The following is a 23,747-nucleotide window of genomic DNA, read 5'->3' as shown; positions in this document are numbered from 1 at the left end:
GATTCATACCCTTGAAAACATTTGTGTATGTTTGCAAAGATGCTTGACATGTTGTGTCAATCTCTTCCTTGTACATCTCATACATCTTCTTTACAGTTAAATCAGAATGCAGATACTCCTTTGTTGAATATTTTCTACAATAGTGAGACTCCATTCATGGAAAGCGATTTATGTGATCTTCTACTATACTCCGTTTCCTCTCGTTATTTTCTTTCAAATGTTTGTATCTTCCACCTTGTTTTTCAGTTAGTAATATGCCTGTTTCTTGAATGTTGTTCACTGTCGTACATATAAATCGTTCGCTAATTCCAAGAGTATTCAAAAACATCTTCTTGCAAACCTTCAGCCTTGTTCCATCCAGGAAAAGATAGTAAAATTGTGTTTTTGTATGTCTCAATGTGGTTTTTTGTCTCGTATCTTCTACATCAACGTGTCGTGCTACGTACTCCCTTTGACGTTGCAAGTTTCCAAGATCGAAAAATCCATTTAAAATAATTATTCGTGATTTCTCATTGTTCTTCAGTACATAACATTTTCTTCCTTTGTGGGTGCAGCCTGTGTAGGGGGGGCTTCAGCAATCTTCTTTTCTTAACAACCTTCCCTGTAGTTGAACTGAAGTATTCATAGCCTTCATTACATAACTTCTTACTCAGATTTTTCTTCCCTCCTTTTCTAGAAGCTGTAGTAGAGCCTTCTTTTGGTGATCCGTCGACATCATAATTTTCAGGATTTGTTGCAATGTGGTCTCTAGTGATGGCATTGCTATCACATATTAAATAATTATTATCCTGCACTTTGTTTACCACACATTTTGAATTGTCAATAATGCCCCGTTTCTTGTGTAATGTACAGTCATTGTCTTCAACAAAATGATCCCAGCAAAGCAGGATGTGACATCTGGAACACGAGGAGAAGACCTCATCCTTGCATCCTCTTGCTTCACAATGTTGCGATTTTCCTGGCAATTAATCTGGATCATCCGGGTCACTGACATCTTCAAGAAATTCACTTTCGGCATCAAAGTCACTCTCGTCTTGTTCTTGTGTAGGGGATGATACATCGTCCTTCTTCGTCAGCAGACATGACAGAGGTACATCTTCGTCAGATGATACGGCAGATTCTTCATTCAATGTTTCTATGAGAGTCTAATTTGTACCACTTCCTTTCTGGGGCCAGTAAAATTTTACAGATATCCCGGCTTTGATGTTATTTTTCCTCTTTCCGATCACGTGTAGTTCCCTTGATGGAACAATATTTCTTGAGCCATCTTCCCAGAGCACTAAGACGTCCATCTTATTCCTAAGGTTGCTGATCTCAAAATGATCGGGACAAGTTGAAAGCTTTGAGAGTATTTTGAAAATGTTGCATATTGCCTAACAGAGCTTACAAACAATGCTTAATATACAGCTTTGATCCTTCTTCGAAAAACTGTGCCGCTGATGTTAAATTGTGCTATTTCCGACATCAACAAAAGGTATCTAACAATTCATTTTACCTCTGTCTTTCCTTATCCTTTGTTAGTCCGTTTCGCTATTGTTAAGATAGTGACCGCTGATTTGTAAACACTGAAATATACATTTCTGCATTGCTTATTTTCCTCTTTGTGAGTGTATTGGCCCCGATTGTTGCATTTTTCTGCTGTAAGCAAAAAGAGATACGCCAACTTGCAAAAACAGTTTAGGATTTACTTTATCTGACATAACAACGGAAGTCAAGATACGACGCTATGTCATATTTTTTTAACACATTGAGATACGCAAAATCAAAAAATATTCATAACTTCCTTATTAATTGGATTTGAGTTACGCCGATTTGCCAGGTGATGCAGGGCACTGGTATGATCACAACGATGTTAATAACTCAATTTCGCAAAAATATGAGATACGTCGTTATGTCATTGGACCAACGATATATATTCACAATAGATGCGAATGTACATTTGCATCTACAAAAGGTTATGTGAACCTAGAGATTTAACATTAGTACACAAGCATTTCTTTGAAATGCAAAATGAATTCCTGTTCTGCCAGATTCAACTTCAGAAATAGGAGATTTGGAAGCACTTCAGGAAGTAACCTACTTTTTCTATTATCGCAAATCTGTTCAGCACCATTAATCACTCAATCACTGAATACTGATGCAGCAGGTATGATCAAGTATTTTCTCAGCACTTGCTTCAGGTTTGAATACTCATTTTTGAATTTCCAATACAACAGCAGATCCTGGTGCAGTAATGTACTGTTTTATTTCCGATTTATAGTTAGGTCGATCCTCTGAATGAGAGTTTGCAATAATTTTATTACAAAAACTCTACAATAATGACGAATCATAACCAAATTTTCAATAAATCTTACAAAACCAGAATATAAAACTTATTAGAAGGTAAAACTCAAGTATAATCTGTACCGGTTTAAATATCGGAATTTTGCCGATTCCGATACCGATGTCGATATGTCAATTTCTGCCGATTTTCATACATCTGTAATCGGCTTCGGCACATCCCTAGTATCTACAGTAGATACCATGTTTTACATGAAATCGTAGAATGTACGTGGCCATGCACAGTTATAGTCGCATTTTTGATTGGAAACCTCTTCATTCTCCTCATTCTTAGTCGGTGGTACATATTCCGGGTCATTATGGGAATCATATACACTTTCTAACTTGTTCTCATCTTTGCTGTTGCCTCAATACTCGCGAACTTTCTGAGACACGTTGCAATTCAGTAACAGCCGTTTGGCTGCCATCTTTGCTATTTACCATACTTTATATGAAACAACCGGTAGATACCATAACTTTCAACACGTCTAGCTGTGACATCTGTTGAAGAAACGAAACACTTCGAGTACGATTCGACTCCACTTACGATGGACTACAATATTCACACTGTAACTCCAAAATGACCAAAATGTCACTTACCATGTTTTACACCCAAACCCTTCAATTAGTTTATATGTGCATAAAGTGGACTTGAAACAAAAACTCAATTAGACATGACTACTAACAATTTGATTTATTTACTTTGTGTTGCTGCCACTTTTGGCTAATTGCAAAGATGAGGCTGAATGGGAATAAGTTGAAACAGATGAAGGACAATCACAAACACACATGGACGCAAGTCCCATAGAGGAAGGATTATGCTGGCCACGGGTCCAGATATCAGAGCTGTACTAGTCTGCAAAATGCAGTCCAGGGTGTACTACGTGGAAGTGAGGTTGACATTTGGGTGTCTTGAGAAAGAGTCCTGCTTACAACCAGTGAAATGAAAACATTTCTGACTTCTTCTCCCTATACAGTCTAAGATATGCAACACAAAAAATAATAATTTTAAAAATGCTCCATCATTAATATCATAAAATGGCAACTAAGTTAAAAAAAGACAAACCTGAGTTTTGTCCAGATTGTACTCTGACCCTGTGTACTGGTTGATGTAGGTGTGGCTCATGGCAGGGTACATGCCACTATCATACATGGGGTGAGGCTGCAGTCTGGGATTCACAAGCTGTTCACTGCTGCTGCTGCTTGTGCTGCCGCCAATTGACAAGCTTGTAAATCTGGAAATATGAGCAGCATCAGGCAGAGCTTCCAAGAATCAACGAGCCCTCAGATTAATGTTGCATTTATGAATATGAAAAGTGTATGTTATATGACATCAAATCTGTAAAACAAAAGCTAAATTCTGGGTGTGAAATATGCATAAACTCGCCACGAAAACTTTCCAGTCAAGGTCGGAGCTTCCCCTTGCCTCCTCCACACCCCTGGCCCTCCACGGTTACCACACTTCTCCTAAGCTGCTCAGTCGACACTTCACGCTTTGTACGTATGCGGCCAGTTGCATCTTGGATGGTGTATTGTGTACAGATTATTTGGTTTTGCATTAATTATGAATGACATTGAGGTGCAGCGACCTACGTGTGGTACAATAGCTGGTGGAAGTGAAGGTGGTGTACGTGCCTGGTGAATGGACATTAAGAAACAAAGAAAGGTAATCATTGGAAACATTTAAGTTTTTCAGAAATCTTGCATATTACGAAGAAGCAAGTACAAAAACTGACGGCGGAAGCTTGTGGGATTTCTGAAGTCTGTACAACGTATCAGCAGACTTTGACTTCGGCAGAGGCTCGAGGTGTTAATGTTGTCTTCGAGTCACCAAGAGAGTTACAAACGGGAACGAAAAAACAAACTGAAATGGACAATTTTAACATTTGCTTTGATGCAGTAGCAGCAGTCTCTACAAAGATCAGCGGCTGCTGTCTCTCTTTCGCCAGCATTGATGTTAAGAATTGTTTCACCTTTTGTTTATTCAGCTGGCCTGTTTGTCGTTTTCGGATTACATTTTATAACTACTTTCTTGAAGTGTAAACGTAATATAGTATGCCATTGGCCTTCCTTGAACAATCCTTGTTAGTTTCAAATTACAAAATATGTGTTTGTTGGCTGTTTTAAAATCTTGCAAGAATGAAACACTGCCTCGGTGGCACAGTTCAATAAGCGGCCGAATTTTGTTCTCGCCACTGAAGTTCACTGGTTCGAGTCCCGGCCTTATGTTCTTTGTAAGTGTCCATTCATCAATGTTATCCAATCATTCATCCTCATCATCGTGATTGGTCCAAAATGACAGAAAATTGGTGCTAAATAACACAAATACACAAAAATTTAGGCAATTGCTATCATAGAATTCACTTTCAATGGCATATTTTTATGGAAACCTACTAAAAGTTGATTGGTATTAACATCCGTACATTTTTGTTTCATGTTGTCTATATTTTTAACATTGCACCTCCTTAATTTGAATCCCCAATCTCCTCAGCACCCCTAGATTAATTCTGGTGCCACCACTGTTATAGAGAGAGATAGTGATGATTCTTACTGTGGATGAAGTACAAATATGTGGACTTATGGGAAATATTTTGATCCCCCAGTAAGTAAATGTAGCCAAACACATGTCACATGCAGGGTTCAGATGAGCGCAAGAGCGATGCGCAGCAAAATTCGTTCAAATAAAACATAAAATACAGTTGACATGTGTTCCTAAAATTAATTTCAATGTTTTATTACAAACTTTTTACGTGATCAAATAGAACGCGAGTTAGCCAGCGACGATATTTTACATTACTAACCCAATTTTTTTTACGAATCTTGGAATATTTTACATTTTTACTTCTCATGCTTATACATTTTGTGTGTAAAATATATACTGTAAGCATCTATGAACCTTAAGAATGTTTCGCTATTTTTTCCAACTCTCATGTATCACAGCTTCCATTATTTTTTTACAGTTTGAAGTAAAAAATAATAATTTCCTCCTGAATTTAATTGAAACTTTTTTTTTTCTAAATGACCAAGAAAGTATTTCAATGTAAAAAATACCTCTTAATGTTCTTTAGGTTAAGTACTATTTTCTATCATTTTTTTTAATTACTATTGAAAGTTGAAATTGTTGCTTATTGGCAACACTGTAGGTAGGTGGCGTGACCTTGACTGGACAGTTTTCGTGGCATTTACTCTAGTGCATGGCTTAATAATGTTGCACTGAATGTTAAAATTATGGTCAATTTGCAGGCGTACAGTGTTTGAAGTGGAAATTGTTAACTGGGGGGGGGGGGGGTTTGTTGTTCAACCTTGAGGCCAGCTAGGGAGATGGTGACAATTGGTGCTTGAGTGGAAAATCCAATGTTTGAGTTTTTTTATGTCCACTTTAGGCACAAATATACTAATCGGGATTGGGCAAACAGTTCAAAGTGGGATCCAAACGACTATGGGCCTCTACTACGTATCAAACCTGGGACACATTGATTACAAGACAATGGCATTACCATTACGCCATCGTGGACGCTCTACATGATTGGTCGAATTTGGGGGATAGATGGGGGATGCTTGTATGATTCAACAGACTAAAGCAGGTGGAGTAGGAAGGGTGCTTACTCAATTATCATAGTTGAGGGGATGGTTTTTGCAAATTTTCTTAACTGGGGCACAGCACACCCCCTTCAAGCAGTGAGAGCTAGGGTAGGAGGATGCTTTGCTTAAATTTTCCTAGCTGGTGAGATACCATCCCCTGCATTTCCCTCACTTCGAACACTGCAGAGGTAGAAAAATACAAATAATTATTGCAAACATTATGTTAATGATAATACACTTCATTAAATACAAACACTTACAAATTTAAAACATCATTTGGTTAGTTCTTACTACTTGCAACTGGTTAGTTTACAAACACAAAGTAATCCTTTACAAAATAGTCTGATTAATATGTAGTGAAGTCATTCTAAATTGTGACAGAGGTAACAGTTGTAATATTTAAGAACAGAATGATAAATAATTTCTATTAGAAAGTCCAGAATACACATTTTCATTACCAAGTACTAAAATGCACAGACACAAAAGGTTAGAATCTTACCTGCTTGCAAGATCAGGGACTGATGTGACTGAACTATTGGGTGTGTACTTCCCTTCATGTCCACCTAAGGCACTTGGTGACCTTACATTGCCAAATTTCTGTACTATGCTGGTTGACTGAGATACAACCTGCCAATAAAAATGAATGGAAATTTTGTGAGGATATAATAAAGCCTAATTTATGATCATTCTGCCACTAAATTTACCTTTATGCCTGCCTAAAAATGACCTCCATACAAACCTCAATGGCACCTTCAACTTCCAAGGGAATTACAGGGTGGGAAATAACCTTTTGCTAGGGGACTGCAGGAAAACTGTGTTAACATGGAGTCATTTGAAGTGTGGTGTGTTAAATTAGGCTTTTTTCTGTTTCAGGAATAAATTCCATGATGGCGAATCCATTGTGTGACAGTGAGGAGCAGCGAGTTGTCGATCGGATAAGAGCCAATGCGTTTCGAGAAGTAATGGAAGGTGGAGCAGCATTCATCAACCGCAAATGGGTCGCGAAGAAACTGCATCGAAGTGAACGTTGGGTAACTGACAATTGGAAGAAAGGGTACAATGATTGCTATGCCCACTTTAGTTGTGGGCATCTACAAAAACTATCTCAAGAAAACAAAGACTCCGTGACATGGAATGGAACACTTGTTTGCGAATCTTCTGAGCTCCTACCCTGATCATCTTCGTGCTGCGAGAGAAGCAAACGGCAGACATACTAACTTTTAATTTTGTGTTTGTAACCACAAATGTCATAGTAAACATTTGGTATTACCATAATTTCTTAATTGTTGTTACTTTTTTACTGTGGACCCCTAGCAAAAGGTTATTTCCCACTCTGTATATAAATATATAATTACAGATACAGTGGAATCTCACTTCTACATTTTCCAGCACAAGACACTTACATTTCCTTTGCTTAATAGAATCATTACTGAGATTCACCTAATATTACATTTCCTGCATTTACTCTGATACTCTGAGAGCTAATGCTATAACCCAGAAGTTCCCAAACATTTTTTTTCACGGTGCCCTTAGTGTTTCAAGATTTTTCCGTGGCACCCAAGTCTGAATGTAGGTCTATCAACTCTTGCAACGTTCTAACTTGCAGGGAATGGCAAGTGTGGTTAGGTTGCTTTCCGTAAGTTAAAAATAAATACATATTTCAAATTCAGAAACATTTTATATGTAAAAAGTATAAATAAGCACATATTTGGAACAACCATGTTCATTATCACTGTCACTTCAGTGAAATACTGAAACATTTCGAGGCACCCCAGGGTGTCACGGTGCACACTTTGGGAACCACTGCTATAGCCTCATAATCTAGGGGTTCAGAGTTTTGTTTCCCAGTGGAAGCACTTTGCATGATGAATCCAACCTCACTTTACCCAGCACCCCTTCTGAATGTAGTATCAATTAACCCCAGAAAGCTAATGCGTCGTCTGGCAGACTATGCATGTAAGGCCGTTTTCTTGTTTGACCCCCTTCCACTAAAATCCTCCGCACTCGTCCCATCTACCTTCATTTGGATCGGAGAGACCGACAGGGAAGGGGAAGTATTGGTACCCCTTTTCTCTTCACTGTGTATTTAACAGTTTTTAATTTTATATCGTCTGGTGTATGAAACGTTTGTCTACGTACACCAAAATTTCTGTAGCAACTTCGTAAGATTTTGCTATCATTCTGAATGTGGAAATGCAAAAAAATTATGTAGATGCTCAACAACAACAAGGAAGGAAAATTTGTGCATTCTGACCCTCAACCTCAAGCAAGAGGAGGATGAGCAGATTATTTTGCTGCTGTTGTTCTGAAGCTATGTATGGTGAACACCATGATCTATTCATGTATTTTCAAAGTAAATACTAACTTTGGTAGTAAATAAAATATATCTTTCGAAAATTTAGGTTGCATTTTAATTCTGAAGAAATCAGTAGTCCAGCAGACGAGTGGTTAGCTTTCACGTTTGGCACAGAACAAGTTAGCTTTCTAGGGTTAACCTCCCTGATAATAAGGTAAAGTTTCCCCGTGCATATAGCACCATGCCACAAAGGCACATTTTGTCATTTTGGAGGTGAAGTGATCAGCACCATGTTCCAGCTGCCAATACCCCCCCCCCCCCCCAGTGTTGCCTCCAGGTACCCATGAGCTCCAGAGCCACTTTCTGCAGGAAGAAGGCTGGAAAATTTCCAACCTTAGATACCCACCCTGGGAATCGTACCCGGGCCTTCCATGTGGTAGTCAGAAGCCCTACTGATTAGACCAGTGTGGCTCTCGCTGATCATAAAGTAGATTTAATATTATACAGCGTGCTTCAAAATGGTTTGAACGATAAGAAACCGTTCCAGGAGCGATAAAACTTTATCAACAATTAAAGTTCTATGAAAATACTTTCAACTATATCCTCGAGTTTTGTTTGCAACGGTCGTAGTAGTTCCAAATTTTTCAACTAGGTGGCAGGGTGATAAGTTCCAAAATGGCTGCCTGTGGTGCAGAGAAAGCTTTTTGCGTCCTACAGTTTCACGTGTGTCGGTCTGTTGTTAATGTTCAATGTGAGTTTCATACAAAATTTCGTAAAAACCACCCTCCAAGAACTCCATACGTAAGTGGTATGATAAATTCAAGACAACGGGATGCATTTGCAAAGGAAAATCGTCCGGTAAACCGTCCACGCCTGAGGCAGATATCGAGAGAGTTCGAGCTAATTTTCAACGTAGCCCCCAAAAATCTACAAGGAAAGTGAGTCAAGAGCTAACAATGCCTCGAGCAACTGTTTGGCACGTAGTGCATAGGCGTTTAAAGATGTATCCCTATCGAGTGCAGTTGTTACAACATTTAACACCTAATGATCACACGTCCCACAAAAATTTTTGTGAGTAATTTCTAGTTATGCAGTGGTGACGATGATTTTATTGACAAACTTTGTTTCAGTGATGAGACTACGTTCCATGTGACAGGAAGAGTGAACAAGAAAAATGTTCACATATGGGGGACTGAGAATCAGCATCAAATCCTTGAAGTTGTGCGTGATTCACCGAAGACTAATGTGTTTTGCGCCATATCATCAACCAAAGTGTACGGTCCGTACTTCTTTCACGAAGAAACTGTGACTGGACAAACATTCCTACACATGCTTACTACATGGCTAATGCCGCAGCTTGAACGTAACAGTGCAAACTTCATCTATCAACTGGATGGAGCCCCATGTCACTTTCATCACCATGTTCGAAATTACCTTAATAGCAGACTACCAGACCGCTGGATTGGGCGATCTACTCAAAATGATCAACAGATACTACGTTGGCCACCAACATCCCCGGATTTAACCCGCTGAGATTTGTTGCTGTGGGAACATCTACCGTAAAAGACATTTGTACAAACCTCCTCTACCCGCAGATGTCAATGAACTGAAAGAGCGCATTACTGCGGCAGTGCAAACTGTTGATGCAGACATGTTGAAACGGGTCTGGCCGGAATTAGATTACCTAATTGATGTATGCAGGGTAACAAAGGGAGCTCACATAGAACATATGTGAGATACTGTGTTCAAAATTATATCAAAAAAACTTGGACAGTTTTAGGAATTACATGTAAAATTTAAAGCAATTTGGACGAAAAATAAAAAAAAATATAAGAAGTTGAAATCGTTCACATCATTTTGAAGCAGCCTGTATATTATACAGGGGATGGACAAAAATATGGAAACACCTGGTATAAAACAGGTAACCATTTCAAACATGATTTGCGTCTGAATGGTAGGTGGCGCTGTGGTCACTGGCACTTCCTGCGAGGTATACACCCTGGCCAACCTGACAGATGGGCCAGTTACAGTTCAGCGACCGGTCCGTGCAGGTTATCGTGAATCATGTCTGAGCTGACAAGTTTCAAAGAGTGCAAATTGTGGGTGCGCGTATGGTGGGAGCTTCTGTGACGAAAGTAGCGGAAATGTTTGGTGTATCAAGAGGCACAGTCTCGAAGATCATGACTGCCTACGAGACTTCCGGAAAAACCGCATCAGCGAAGCACCAGCGTGGACGCAAGTGTGTGTTGCGTGACAGAGACAGACGCACATTGGGTAGGATTGTGACCAAGCAGAAGATCACCACAGCTCCAAAAGTCAATACAGTGAATACAGTGCTTACAAACCCTGTTAGTGTCAAAACAGTCAGAAGAGAACTCCACAAGCAGGGTATTCATGGCAGATCTGCAATTCACAAACCACTCGTGACTGTTGATCATGCTGCTAGATGGAGACAGTGGTGCAACACCCATAAAAACTGGACAATGGAGCAGTGGAAGACTGTAATCTGGTCGGATGAGTCATCCTTTACATTGTTTCCAACTGCTGACCAACTGCTGAACGCAAGCACAAGCGTACGATACAGACTGTCTGTTACTGAGAGTGAAGCACGAAGATGAAGTGTCACATCTGCCATGGCCTCCACAATCGCCAGACCTCAATATTATTGAGCCCCTGTGGTCGGTTTTGGAGACCAAGGTGCTAGCCCGCAACCCACCACCATAGTCTCTACAACAACTTGCAGCTGCTTTGGAGGAAGAATGGTACATCCCTTTGACAACCATACGCGACCTGCATGTCCATTTCACGTCGACTGCAAACCGTTCTGCGAGCCAAAGGTGGTCCTACTCGATATTAATAAAGGTAATGTGCATTTCTGCAGGTGTTTCCATATTTTTGTCCATCCCCTGTATATATTACATGCTATTAGACTCAGACCTCTGAGAAACATGTGACTCACGTTTTGTAGTTTCATAGTTTTGAAACAAAGGTCCATGGGCCCTCTGAAGGTGATCGTGAATCATGAATAGAATGTACTTCTATGTTTGTAATATTACATTTTGTGTTTGTTTTGGAGTTCATTTCATCAAATTATCATGTATCATCTTCATCATCACAATTAACCAAGATAGGCACTTGAGTAACACATGAAAATGACCATACTTTATACAAAGTGCCCGAAAAGTCACGCAACCCGGTGTTTAGGACCGTATAACGGAATAGCAAGAAACGCTTTCTGCCAAGAGAATGCCCTGTATATAGGGAAAATTTAGAGAGACAAACATATGTAAGAACATGCATGTTTTAATAACAAATAAGCATAGTGTTGCCAAAGGTGGAAAAATTATTGTTGCAAATCGTGTGTATTGATGCACAGAACTCACTGAGATAAATTATTGCAACATTTCACAATACCAACGAACAATTTGGATGGCCATCTATTGAATTTGACAGAAAAAGAACTTTGGCGAAGTTTCAAAAACATTGTACAAAGGAATAAATGGGCTGTTCCAAAAAATCGATGTTTTCACAATATTACAAGGAACACTGCCAACACTGTTGCTGTCATGTGTCACTAACAGACGTGTTTCACCTCAGGCTATCACACTTAAGGCACTTTTAACGACAAAGGAGAAAGTTGGTTATTCTCTAACATATGCAATAAATTACATGCACCTTGCAACCCTCAATGTGGGTATCCCTACAAATTAAAGCAAATGTTCGAAGTGTCCACCATTTTCTTGGATACATAAATTGGTTCGCTTGATCATGTTCTTAGATACCTTCCTGAGGGTTGCAGCACCGATATTATGAATTTCCTGTGTAATGTTTCGTTTCCGCTCCTCCAATGTTCTGGGTCTCGTTTGGTATACTTTCCCCTGTAAGTAAGACCACAGAGAAAAATCTGCAGACGTTAAATTGGGCGAGCGACTGGGCCATAAATCCTTGGATATTAATCGATCACCAAAAAATTCTCTCAGCATAAGAAGAGATTCATTGTAGCCAAGCATCACGTTCGTCTTCTTCCAGGAGAGCAACAAATTGCATTATGAGATCCCCGTAAACAGCAGTATCCACTGTTGTCTCAAAGAATAACTGTCCCACAATACATACGACGTTGGGATATTCCACACCATACACGGATTTTCGGAGAGTGCAAGGGTAGTTCATGCAACTGATGTGGGTTTTCTGTTGCCCAAATGTCTGGAATTTTGGCTGTTGACATACCGATCCAATTAAAACCAGGCTTCGTCGCTAAAAAAAAACTTTATTCAGTACATTGACACCATTTTGTCGAACGAATGATTGAAACAAATGACAGTAACGCAACCATGCCGGGACATCCATCGCTTTCAATTCATGAACAACACGAACTCTATACGGGTAAAATTTCAATTTCCGTATAGCCTTGTGAGCAGTTGACTTGCGTAAGTCCAATTCTGAGGCGAGCTACCGAACAGACTTTTGTGGCTATGTCACCATTCTTTGTTCAACACGCTGCAGAACATCAGCTCCTAAAACAGAAGGGCACCCTGAACGTTGCCTGTCATGTACTGACCCTAAGGCACAGAAAACGTAATAATTGATACACGTTCTTCTGTACCCACATTTCAGGGTTGCAAGGTGTATGTATTTTATTGCATATGTTCGAGAATAACCAACTTTCTCCTTTGTCGTTAAAAGTGCCTTAAAGTGATAGCCTGATGTGAAACACGTCCGTTAGTGACACGTGCCAGCAACAGTGTTGCCAGTGTTCCTTGTAATATTGTGAAAACATCGATTTTTGGTTTGATTGATTGAGTTGGTGTTTTGATTGAGTCCACTTTATGCACAGTAAGGCTAATCGGGACTGGACCTACAGTTTAAAGTGGGATCCGAACCACTATGTGCCTCCACCGGGTATCGAACCCAGGATCCTTTGATTACAATTCGACGACGCTACCACTGCGCCATCGGGGAGGCCCTCATCGATTTTTGGAACAGCCCATTTATTCCCTTGTACAATGTTTTTGAAACTTCGTCAAAGTTTTTTTCCTGTCAAATTCAATAGATGGCCATCCAAATTGTTCATTGGTATTGTGAAATGTTGCAATAATTTACCTCGGTGAGTTCTGTCCATCAAAACACACGATTTGCAATTTTTTTTTTCCCCGCCTTTGGCAACACTTTCCTTATTTGTTATTTAAACATGCATGTTCTCTCTAAATTTTCCCTATATACAGGGCATTCTCTTGGCAGAAAGCGTTTCTTCTCAATCCGTTTCGCTATTCCGTTATACAGTCGTAAACACTGGGTTGCATGACTTTTCGGACACTCTATATTGTAGACCCACAGTACTTGTAGATCATTTACATTGGTAACTACAGTTTATATTAATATGATACAGATGATACTTACAGGACTGGTAGATTGGCCTTGTCCACCCACTGCTCGACTGTGACCTTTCTTAATTGGCTCCGTAGTCCATACATTGATAACTGCAACACAACACCAAAAAGACTTCAAATCTCACTGCCAATAACACACATTTTTGTACTTTCCATACAGCTGTGAGCAAAAATACGTTGTAGAACGCAGAAAATTAAGAATTTAAGAGTTAATTGTATTTGTTTCTGATAAGTAGGGCTCAGCAGTTGATGACAAACACTTTTTTTGTGAGACTTGAAAACAATGCTAAACCTGATATCAGTCCGTTTCCCATAAGTTAGAACCAGAAAACATTGGTTTTATTTTTAATTTTTCAGTCTTTTTGGCATTTAGATAATTTTTCAGTATTTTTTGGTTGTTATTGTCCTTTTCTTAATTTTTGAGGATTATCTTTCTTCTCCTCTGTTGTTTCGTGAATTTTAAATGAATTTGCTATCATAATTTATGTATTTAAATTTCCTGGTCAAGTTTGCCATTAATCGAAAATACAGTCAATGAAAATGCACAATATTATTTTTAACTGAAAGTTTGGCAATATAATTAATTGTGGTACATTTATTATTCCTCCAGCACTCAAAATACAAGTCTACTTTGAGGTTCTCTTGCTGGCCACTATAATACAAGGGTTGATCAAATGAAAAGGTAAAAAACGACACTGTCGGTGTAAATGAATACTTTATTCAAAGTATCCTCCATAGGCCTGAGCACATTGATCCCATTGATGAACGAGCCGAATGATTCCTTTTTCCCAGAATTCCTTTGGCCGTGACGCGACTCAGTCCTTCACAGCATCCTTGAGTTCATCATCCGAGGTGAAGCGCTTTCCTTTGAGATGCTTTTTCAGGGGACCAAACACATGGAAGTCACAGGGGGATAAGTCCAGACTGTAGGGCGGATGGTCTAGCTGCTCCCACTTGAACCTGGCCAGTTCCGCGTGTGTGACCCTGGAGATGTGTGGACGTGAGTTATCATGGAGCAGAACGAAAACGGGCACTCCATTTCCTCACTGATTTGCCAGACACACAGTCTTCCCCGTAAACGTTCACCATCCGGCGATGAATATCGGCCGGTTTAACACCTTCCGCTGTCAGAAAACGGATAACGCCTCGCTGCTCCTCAACAGTCGAATTTGCCAATGTTAACACCATCCTGTCCGAACATGCACTTCCGCATCACTTGGACGGCGCTCTGTATCGGAGCCTCTGCTCTTTCCTGCGCATGCACGTTCCCCTGCATGCTCCGATGCCACGTGGCGACTCCAATCGCACCCCTACATATCACGCTACGTTCTCCCATTGCGGCATCGGTATTATATAAACGATTCCGTTGTTACGACGTTTCGTACCTTTTCATTTGATCAACCCTTGTAGCTCTAATCTTGGGTTCTAGTCACAATATAAAATAATTATTATCGGAAAACACAATTGTATTTTCAGATGTTGATTGACCACTGTATCATGAAAAGCCCACTCTGAAAGGATTAAATTGAATTGTGGTTTTAAGTCCATTTTATGCACAGAAAGGTTAATTGGGACTGAGCCTACAGATTAAAGTGAGATCCGAACCACTGTGCCTCCACCGGGTATCGACCCGGGGACCCCTTCCACTCTGAGGGGAGATGAATGACTTACACAGAAAAGCCTTGAAGTGAAAATAAGGAAAATTACATTAGCACTTAATTGTTTCCTTTCTCTTTGCTTCAGTAGTTTAAACCACCAAACAACAGGTTTTGTCTAATTATTCAACTACTCTGTTGTAATATATCAAAAAACAAGCTTTCATTTTAAGGGGAGGAGGTACAATTACACACCAATTGTGCATTTATTTCAATATTGCCCGAATGGGCACTGCTACTAAAGAAAAAACCTGGGTGTATCAAGAGTATTCATTTCTCTCCATGTTGCAAGTGGAAGCATTTATTTATGTTAATTATTAAGCTGGACACGATATTTGAAAAATATGATGAATAAGAATTTTCGGAATCCCATGTATTCCTTATGGGGAATCAACTTCAACATCAAGTTATGGCTAATTAAATGGAAGTTTCGACTTTTCCACTTGGCAATTACATCTTCAAACTGGCCTCTTCCCATTGATATTTTTTTTCCATTCCATCGGAAGTTTGATATTCCCAAGAGAACAAATCAAATGATACTCCCATAAGCCCAATGGATTTATCCTTGCCTCCTACGGCCATCCTGGCAGTGTTGCCAAACCTGATGGACATAAAAGAGCTAAATTACATCTTAAATGGAGTTAAAACTAACTTTTAAGGAGCTAGATTTACGAAGTGCTTCCTAAAGTAATGTTAGTTGTCAAAGGGGTAGGGCGCTGTTATTACCGTTAACTCTAAATTGATGACAATTTATTCTTAGATTTCACCATCACCCATTTCATGGTCGAAAGAAATCAAAAATTAAGGATTCCCTGATAACAATATTACGCAAATTTCACATCAACACGGCACTATATAACAAAAGTAGCTGGGGATATAAGAGGGGGTGGGGCGACACAGCCAATATAACAATATCTCGTCACGTGCAAAATGTATAATCATGACAAAAGTTGGTGTGTAAGCCAGAACCAGTGATGATATCATGGTAGGGGCACAGGGGCAGGCACCCCAGTTCACATCCAAACAAGTGCACAAAAGAGCCAGAACTGGCTCCAAGAGAGCTAAGTTGGCAACAGTGCCACTTGGGAAGAGCCACGTGGAGACTATCCTGCATGCCCTTAAGAGCGAAAATTATTTTTAGGTCATTTTTTACTATTTTGAGGTCATCATTCTTCAGATCATTTTTTGAGATGTTTTAGGCCATCAACTTTCGAGTCTTAGTGAACAGCAATTGTCAATTGGCAGATCGTACCAGTTTTCGTATGGGTGCTCCAACGATTGGTAGGAGTATTAGATACAGCACATGGAATTTGATCATTTTGGTGCCAACAGGAGTAGAAAGGAATAGATTCAATCCTTTCAATGTTTGAAAAACTCACTGCTATTCCATCCCTGCAGTTCCAATAATTTTTTCAGCAGCATCGATAGTCAACATGCAATCAAACATAAATTTGGTAATATCAACCCAAGGCTACTTGGTGGTGGGAAATATGAGCATAAATCTTATCCCATATGATAGTGTGAGGAGGGGAAAGGAGGGAGAGACAATGCGAAGGGAACAGGAAACATCAGATAAATTCAAGTTTCAGTATACTCTGTACATTTTGAAAATTTGTGTGTTTATTCACTAAATATATTCACGGTATAAAAAGTATAAAAAACTTACATGAGTGAGTATAATAATCATAGAACTCCTTGCAGACGACGTAGTATGGGTACACCGTTCTTTTAGAATTATCTTTTAGCCTACATGGCATTTTTAATGTCATGTAATTTTAAATTCCATATCCCAATACCCTTTTTTACCTAATCCTGGATTTATTTTTACATATATCACGAAGTATTTTATATACTGAAAAGAAATACCTGAACAAGCGAAGCGTAGCTTCGTGAAACATCGTGTGCAAGGATTCTACGACTATTATACTCTCACGTAAGTTTCTTGTACTTTTTATACTGTGAATATGTATACTCTGTCCTGGGAATCTTTGGAGCAAACAAACAAAAACAGTCTGTGCAACTAGTGACTCAAGACCAATCACTAAACTCGTGAAAGGGAAGTGAGTGCATCTACCAGCAGTTTGGAGCAGCACACACCGTTTCCTTTCTCTACCTTTATGCGCAAGTTTGTCCCATATATTTCTGGAACAGAGTGTAGAAAAAAATTGTCTCGTGTATGTGTATGTCTCCTATTTCCTTGATTACATTTTAGCCCTCTTTGGTTCTCTCTCCTTCTTAGCCCACATGCAGAAAGTTCACTTACTTGGCATTTCAGGAGGTGTATCCTTTTTGACATACTTTCCAACCACACCTTCCTTTATTGTTCTCAAATCTTTGTTTTTTCTTGACAACATTTTCCTCTAAAAAGAAATTAATGACTTCAACTGCTGACTAGATAATACCGTCTTCATCAAGTGTACATTTTTTGAAATTGACTAGCAATGAAATGCAAATGATGCCATCTTCCATAACATAATTGTGACCACTTGCAATCATCAGCACTCATTGCTCTGAAAAGAAAAAAAATACGTCAATAAAGATTAAACTATACCACATTTACAAAAAAAAAGTACAGGGGAGACACTATTTACAGACCTTCTATAAACTTCATTTAATGAGCACTGTTAAAGGATAGATATGAACAAAAGCTATGGTGACATTGCATAGCAAAGAGCTTAAGCAGTATCCACTGTAGTGGGTGAACTCTCCTTGATGTATTTACATTCAATAAATAGAGTGAAGGAGTTGGAAGAAGACATGTTTGTGAAATTCTGTGGGACATTGAAGGAAAAATTTCACAGACTTTCCAAATGCTTATGGTGAGGATTGTTTCTCACAATGAATGGTACTGACAAGGCAACTCTAGATGAATGCCCTTTAACATTACAAGATGTGAAAAATAGTAGAAAGGTGGTCTTTCCAAATCAGTCTTTGTAGTGTACTTGTGTCTTCACTGACATGTTCAATCATTCTCAAGAAGTGGAGATGTACCGAGAAAATATTTTTGCTTCAGACATTTGCAGCAACACGTGTAAATATCTCGGTAAATTTCTTATATCGGACAAACGGCTGAAATTTGCTACTTCATTTAATTTGAATATTCGTACTTATGTATTCTGCATTGAGAAACATTACTGAAGGTTGCTTATTTCATGGAAATAAGCTCTATTTGCGACATATCGAGTAAGTTTTCTTAGTTTCTTTTTGCCTTCGGTAACACGCAAAATGGCGGTCACAGTTTCACTACCGTACTCGGCATGCAGTGTTTCCACCCCACTGCACACAAAAATACCTACATAACCCCACAAACCATTGACACATAGCCCCACAAACCATTTCCGGTAAGGTGAGGTTAGGTAGGGTCACATTTAGGTTACAATAGTTAAAAATTGGTTTAGAAAAAACTATGCGTAGCCCACAAACCATTTGCGGAAACGTACCTTCTTCAGTTACAAAAACATGTCTTTGGAAACACTGACTGGGATTAACGTCATCACACACAGGCAACATCCAGCTGGAAGGAAATGAAGAGCTTTCGTGCATTGGTCACACATACATCATTTACTGGCAAAATTCAATGAATGATGCGAGAAAACACTTCCCCGAACTTCCACAACTATAAAGAAACTGCATTCGGTATGTAATTTCTCCTGTCAATTTGAAGAAATCAGTTTGTCCGATATAAGAAATTTACCAATATCTCCACCATCGATTCACACAGCAGCAAGTAGCTCCAGGCAAGTACTTTCACCCTTTGTACTTGGCCTTTATACAGGTGAATCAAATGCCTGTGAAAACATTGGAAAATTTTTCTTTGCATTATGAACATGCTCAGAGGATTAAGAATGAGTGAGATTAATGAACTGCTTTTCTATGTAAGCTTAGCCATTAGATGGTGATGCAGTTTCCCTGGATTTCTATCAAACATTATAACCGATTATTGTAAGACTTTTCCTCCAGAACGAATGAGGAGAAAGAACACTTCACTCCCCTCTTAAGTAATAAGACTGTTCTGGAATTTTGGCACACAAAGAGTGCAGTCGGCGGTTAGATGTTATGACGTCGCGTCTTTGCGGTTCGTGCGCTCGTTGCTGGCAAAACTTGGAAACTTTGCAGTGAGTTCGATCCCAAAAAGGAACTCTAACTGTGAACTTGCAGCCTAGAAGAAGGGAAGAGTTGCAGTGTAACCGGATAGGATCGTCAAGAGGTGGCTTCTACAGATTGAAGGGGAATGATCAGGAAGCGCATTTAAGAAATTAGGAAGATACGTTAACAGTGGTTTTTGTTAGAGATAAGTGAGCCTTGTTTAAGTGTCGAGAGCTCTCAAGAATATGGTTTAAGGCTTATTAGCGTCGGTCAGTATAAGGTAACAAGAACAGCGCTGATCTACAAAAAGCTAGCTAGCTAAAACCGTGAGTAATATTCCCAATGTGTTACATTGTTTTTATTCTGTGTTCATTTTATGCAAGGTTTATACATTGAAACTTCACCGAGACAATCAGGGAATTCTCTGTATATCCCTGTATCTGTATTTTCCGCTGTAAATTAGGTGAAGGAGACTTAACAAGGGCCTCCTAGCGATTGTTTAAGTAAAAATAGAATCTGAGTAATAAAAATATGTGTTTTTCTTGAATGTAGGCATTGCTTGCATTATAGAATTATTTTCCTGTAGTTTACGGTTATATGTCTTATGGATGATTTAAGTTTAATAATGTAATCCACCTTGTTACAAGTTTTAATATATTTTAATTATGAAGTTCCAATCTTGAGATGTTTATTTCTGTTTATGTTATAAATATTAGGACATAACAAAACTGTGTTCTTATGCTTGTAATAACCATAAACTACAGGAAAATAATAAAAATATGTGAAAGGTAATTTTCATCTTTGCTTCACTCATTTAATCAGGTTTTTTAAAAAAACTGAAAAATCCTGCTTGTATCTTGAACGAACGCAGCAAACGCATTTTGTAAGCAAAATACAACTTGTTAATGTTATAACATGTTTTTGCAGGAAAATTAAAATTCCACAAGGTTCATTTAAAAAAAACTTAACTTCTTGGAAACCATGAATAGCAGTTACAAATCATGTCTTGTTGTGCTTAAGTACAGACTCTGGTATAAACCTAAGGTCGATTTTTTTTTTACTTTGCCAAGTGGAAGAAAACTAAAGTAAAATAATAATAATAATAATTATCAATGCTACCAGTTTGGATTGTGTGCACATCAAGTTGTCATTTTGAAAATAGGCAATATATCAAAACTAAAACTTTAAGAACCTAACAATTTCAACCCCCTAAATCAATTATTTTAAATAATATAATTGGGTCATTCCATGTCAAGTGGCCTAGGGATCCCTACTCGAACCTCTTATATTTTGACAAAACGTCTATGTTTGTGCAAAGATATCCGTAACGTTTCAAATTTGGTTGGGGTGTCTGGGCTGCTTCTGTGAAGGTCACTTTTTCAATGGCACTGCAAACACAAATGTTGCAACGAATTCGCCCCAAACTTTAGCAAGCTGAAACTATTGAATAATTTGCTTTGAGCATGTTTCTCCACTTTATGGGCATGTCATAAATCTGTTTAAATGGAGTCCTGCCTACTCAAGTATTTATTGAGTCATCCATCCTTAACAACCTCAACCATCCCATGGCCTGCAACTGTATGTACAGAACTATGAGGATTATCTGTAGAATACTGAAAACGATTGTGGGACTGCGTTTGAAATTTAGAGAAATACATTTGTGAGCCTTAAGATGCAAAAAGTATTAATTTATGAGGAACAAACAGGGGAGCGAATTGACAATATAGAGACAGTCTCCAATTTTGTTAATTTTTGGTATATTAACTAATGTTGGCCTCCTAATCACGAATATGTTGTAAAAAACCGGGGGTCACGTCTGGAAATTTGAAAAAAAGCTGATTGATTTTTTTTTATATATAGGTGTAAATGTGTAGTTTTACGAACGAGAATGTAATCTCCTTTCATTGTTTCCAACCACGCCGTTGTTTTACAAGAAAATGATTTATGATGTTCAATTCTAGTACGAACCCTACTTTTTCGATGAATTTAGGGGTGAAATGAGAGCTAATGGAACCTAACCTAACCTCATGTGAATGGTTCGTGGGGCTACCCGTGGATGGTTTTTGGGGCTAACGTCAATGGTTTGTGGGGCTACCCGTTGTTTTTTATTTTTGGGCAAATGTCAATGGTTTTTGGGGCTAACGAACAATGTTTCATCAAAATATACAATTTCCAGATGTGACACCTGGTATTTTACAAAAGATTCATGATTAGGAGGCCAAAATTAGTTAGTATACCGAAAATTAACGTCAATGGTTTGTGGGGCTACCCGTGGATGGTTTTTGGGGCTAACGAACAATGTTTAATCAAAATATACAATTTCCAGACGTGACCCCTGGTTCTTTACAACAGATTCGTGATTAGGAGGCCAAAATTAGTTAGTATACCGAAAAATAACAAAATTGGAGACTTTCTCTATATTGTCAATTCTTACCCAAATGGGCTGTGCTCTTTAAGTCACCACTCTCCCAGTATCATTTACAAATAAAAAAAACACTGCCTACACATAATGAAATGTATAAAAAATTCATTTAACCCTCCATTGGTATAGTGACCTTTTTTTGTACCCATACTCTAGTGTCTTCTACTGTATCTGATAGACTAATATAGATTAATAATTACATGCAATATTATGAGCATTCCATAATTCCTAGTATCATTATTACTGTTGCGTGGATCAAAACTACATTCCCGAATATCAACAACGCTACAGAAAATGATTTGCTTAAGTACTTTCTCCTGTAAATTTGAAGAAATCCGTCTCCGGTATAGTAAAGTGTTACCCTAACAAATACATAATTTTCTATATAGTAGCTATGTTTACGTTGTTTCACTTTCTACAGAAATGAAAGTTCACAGTATTTCACCTAATTTCATTTTAACGTTTTCCAACTTTAGAACAACTTATAGAAATAGTAAAAAAAAATATATATATAGCATGGAGCAACGTGTTGCTCACATTTCTACTACATAATAGTATATGTGCTTTTCCCCCTCTATTTTCTGTATCCGTTACTGTCACTTTGGCAATTGCATTAGTAAGGTTGGACACCATACAGCTTATGTCACTTGTATACAATGAACAATTTCTGAAATTTAAGCTTAAAGAAACACTGTGAAGTACTTACGTCACATTCCATAGAAAAAGTGATAGTATTAATGAAAGAGAAGTATTTAATCATAATTAAGAAAAGGCACAAGAGGAAAAGTAATTTCACGATTCTGCAACTGCAACTCCTTGCGACCGATTTCTCGTTTCGTCGAACTCTTCGCTATTTCGATACAGTATATCGAAAGTGGCCTCCCTTATCGAAAGTAGCCGCGTCGCACGTCGCGGAGAATGGAAGAAGGAGCGATAGTGGAAAGGAAAGCTATGCTTTGTAATGATCAGAGTTAGGATTTTTAGGGGAAAATTTCATTGGGAAAAAGGAAGGGAAAAGGTGCTAAAATAAGACCCAAAAAGGGGCAAAAAAGGTGCTGATTGGGGGAAAAAAAGTGCTGATAATTATACTATTTATTAAAACTTCCCTCCTATTAGTCTAAAGCCCCTATCACACGGAACTGGATATCTAATTGGAATGTTCTAGTTGACGCTGGACTGGCTACCCATTTGCTAGTTTTCGTCTCACACGGTACTTGTTATTCGCGATTAAAATTACCACCTGAGCGCTAGTGTCGCTTCCAATATGGCCGCTCTAAGTAGGATAGATCTTTGTTTACATTCAGCAGTAGTACAAAAGAGCAGCGTGTTGTCATGACTGGTATGGTAGAAAACGTTTAAATTACGCATTATTTTTAAATATTGCGAATGCGATGTGAATTCCAGGTACTCTAACAAACGTGAAGCTGTACTGAGAACGAATCATTTAATTATGATAGGCAAAAATAACACGGAAAATGCAGACGAAACTATGTATACGCACTGGTTGTCCAAAGCAGTGCTGTATCATCTGCACTTCATGTAACTGGGGTTCTCGGAAATTATTTGAAAATAAAGGAATTGAAATTGACCTGTACTCAGGGTTGGCAAAATTTGTGTTTTTTTTAAAAAGAACAAAACAAACTGTTTTTTTTGTTTAAAACATGTTTTTTTTGTTTTAAACATAGTTTTAAACATGAGTTAAAAAAACATGTTTTAAACATGTTTTAAACAAAACAAATTCACCCTTTTCCCAGTAAATTATAGTTAAGTCGTTAAAGAGAAAAAATACTCATTTTTATGAGTACAATGGCGACAAGGACAGTTTATTTACATTTGGAGATAAGGTTTACCATGCTGCAGGGTAGGGGTGTGGGGTACAGAATTTTTTGGGTCGGGACGGGGAAAATTCTCAATTTCCCGAAAAAGTCGGAAAATTTTCGGAACGGGATGTGTTCGAAATTTCCCAAAGCTCTTGAAATCTCGAATTCTACATGTAATTC

The 23,747-nt window shown here is 38.5% G+C and overlaps 1 protein-coding gene across 1 annotated transcript in view; it reads right to left on the bottom strand.

Moving 5' to 3' along the window:
- Nucleotides 1–22,579, bottom strand: part of sav (scaffold protein salvador) — a 47,742-nt gene extending 25,163 nt beyond the window's left edge. Inside the window, exons 1-5 of the mRNA XM_083137328.1 lie at nucleotides 22,454–22,579; nucleotides 17,503–17,749; nucleotides 13,595–13,674; nucleotides 6,401–6,528; nucleotides 3,386–3,554 (exon numbers count right to left, since the gene is read on the bottom strand). Of these exons, the coding sequence (XP_082993454.1) occupies nucleotides 3,386–3,554; nucleotides 6,401–6,528; nucleotides 13,595–13,674; nucleotides 17,503–17,593 (468 nt within the window). The 5' untranslated portion in view covers nucleotides 17,594–17,749; nucleotides 22,454–22,579. The remainder of the gene's footprint in view (nucleotides 1–3,385; nucleotides 3,555–6,400; nucleotides 6,529–13,594; nucleotides 13,675–17,502; nucleotides 17,750–22,453) is intronic.
- Nucleotides 22,580–23,747: the final 1,168 nt, after the last annotated feature.

Source organism: Lepisma saccharinum, chromosome 16 (genome assembly GCF_977018435.1).
Source record: "Lepisma saccharinum chromosome 16, izLepSacc3.1, whole genome shotgun sequence".
NCBI lineage: Eukaryota > Metazoa > Arthropoda > Insecta > Zygentoma > Lepismatidae > Lepisma > Lepisma saccharinum.
Note: the sequence above shows the minus strand (reverse complement) of the source record. Positions and strands in the feature narration are given on the sequence as shown.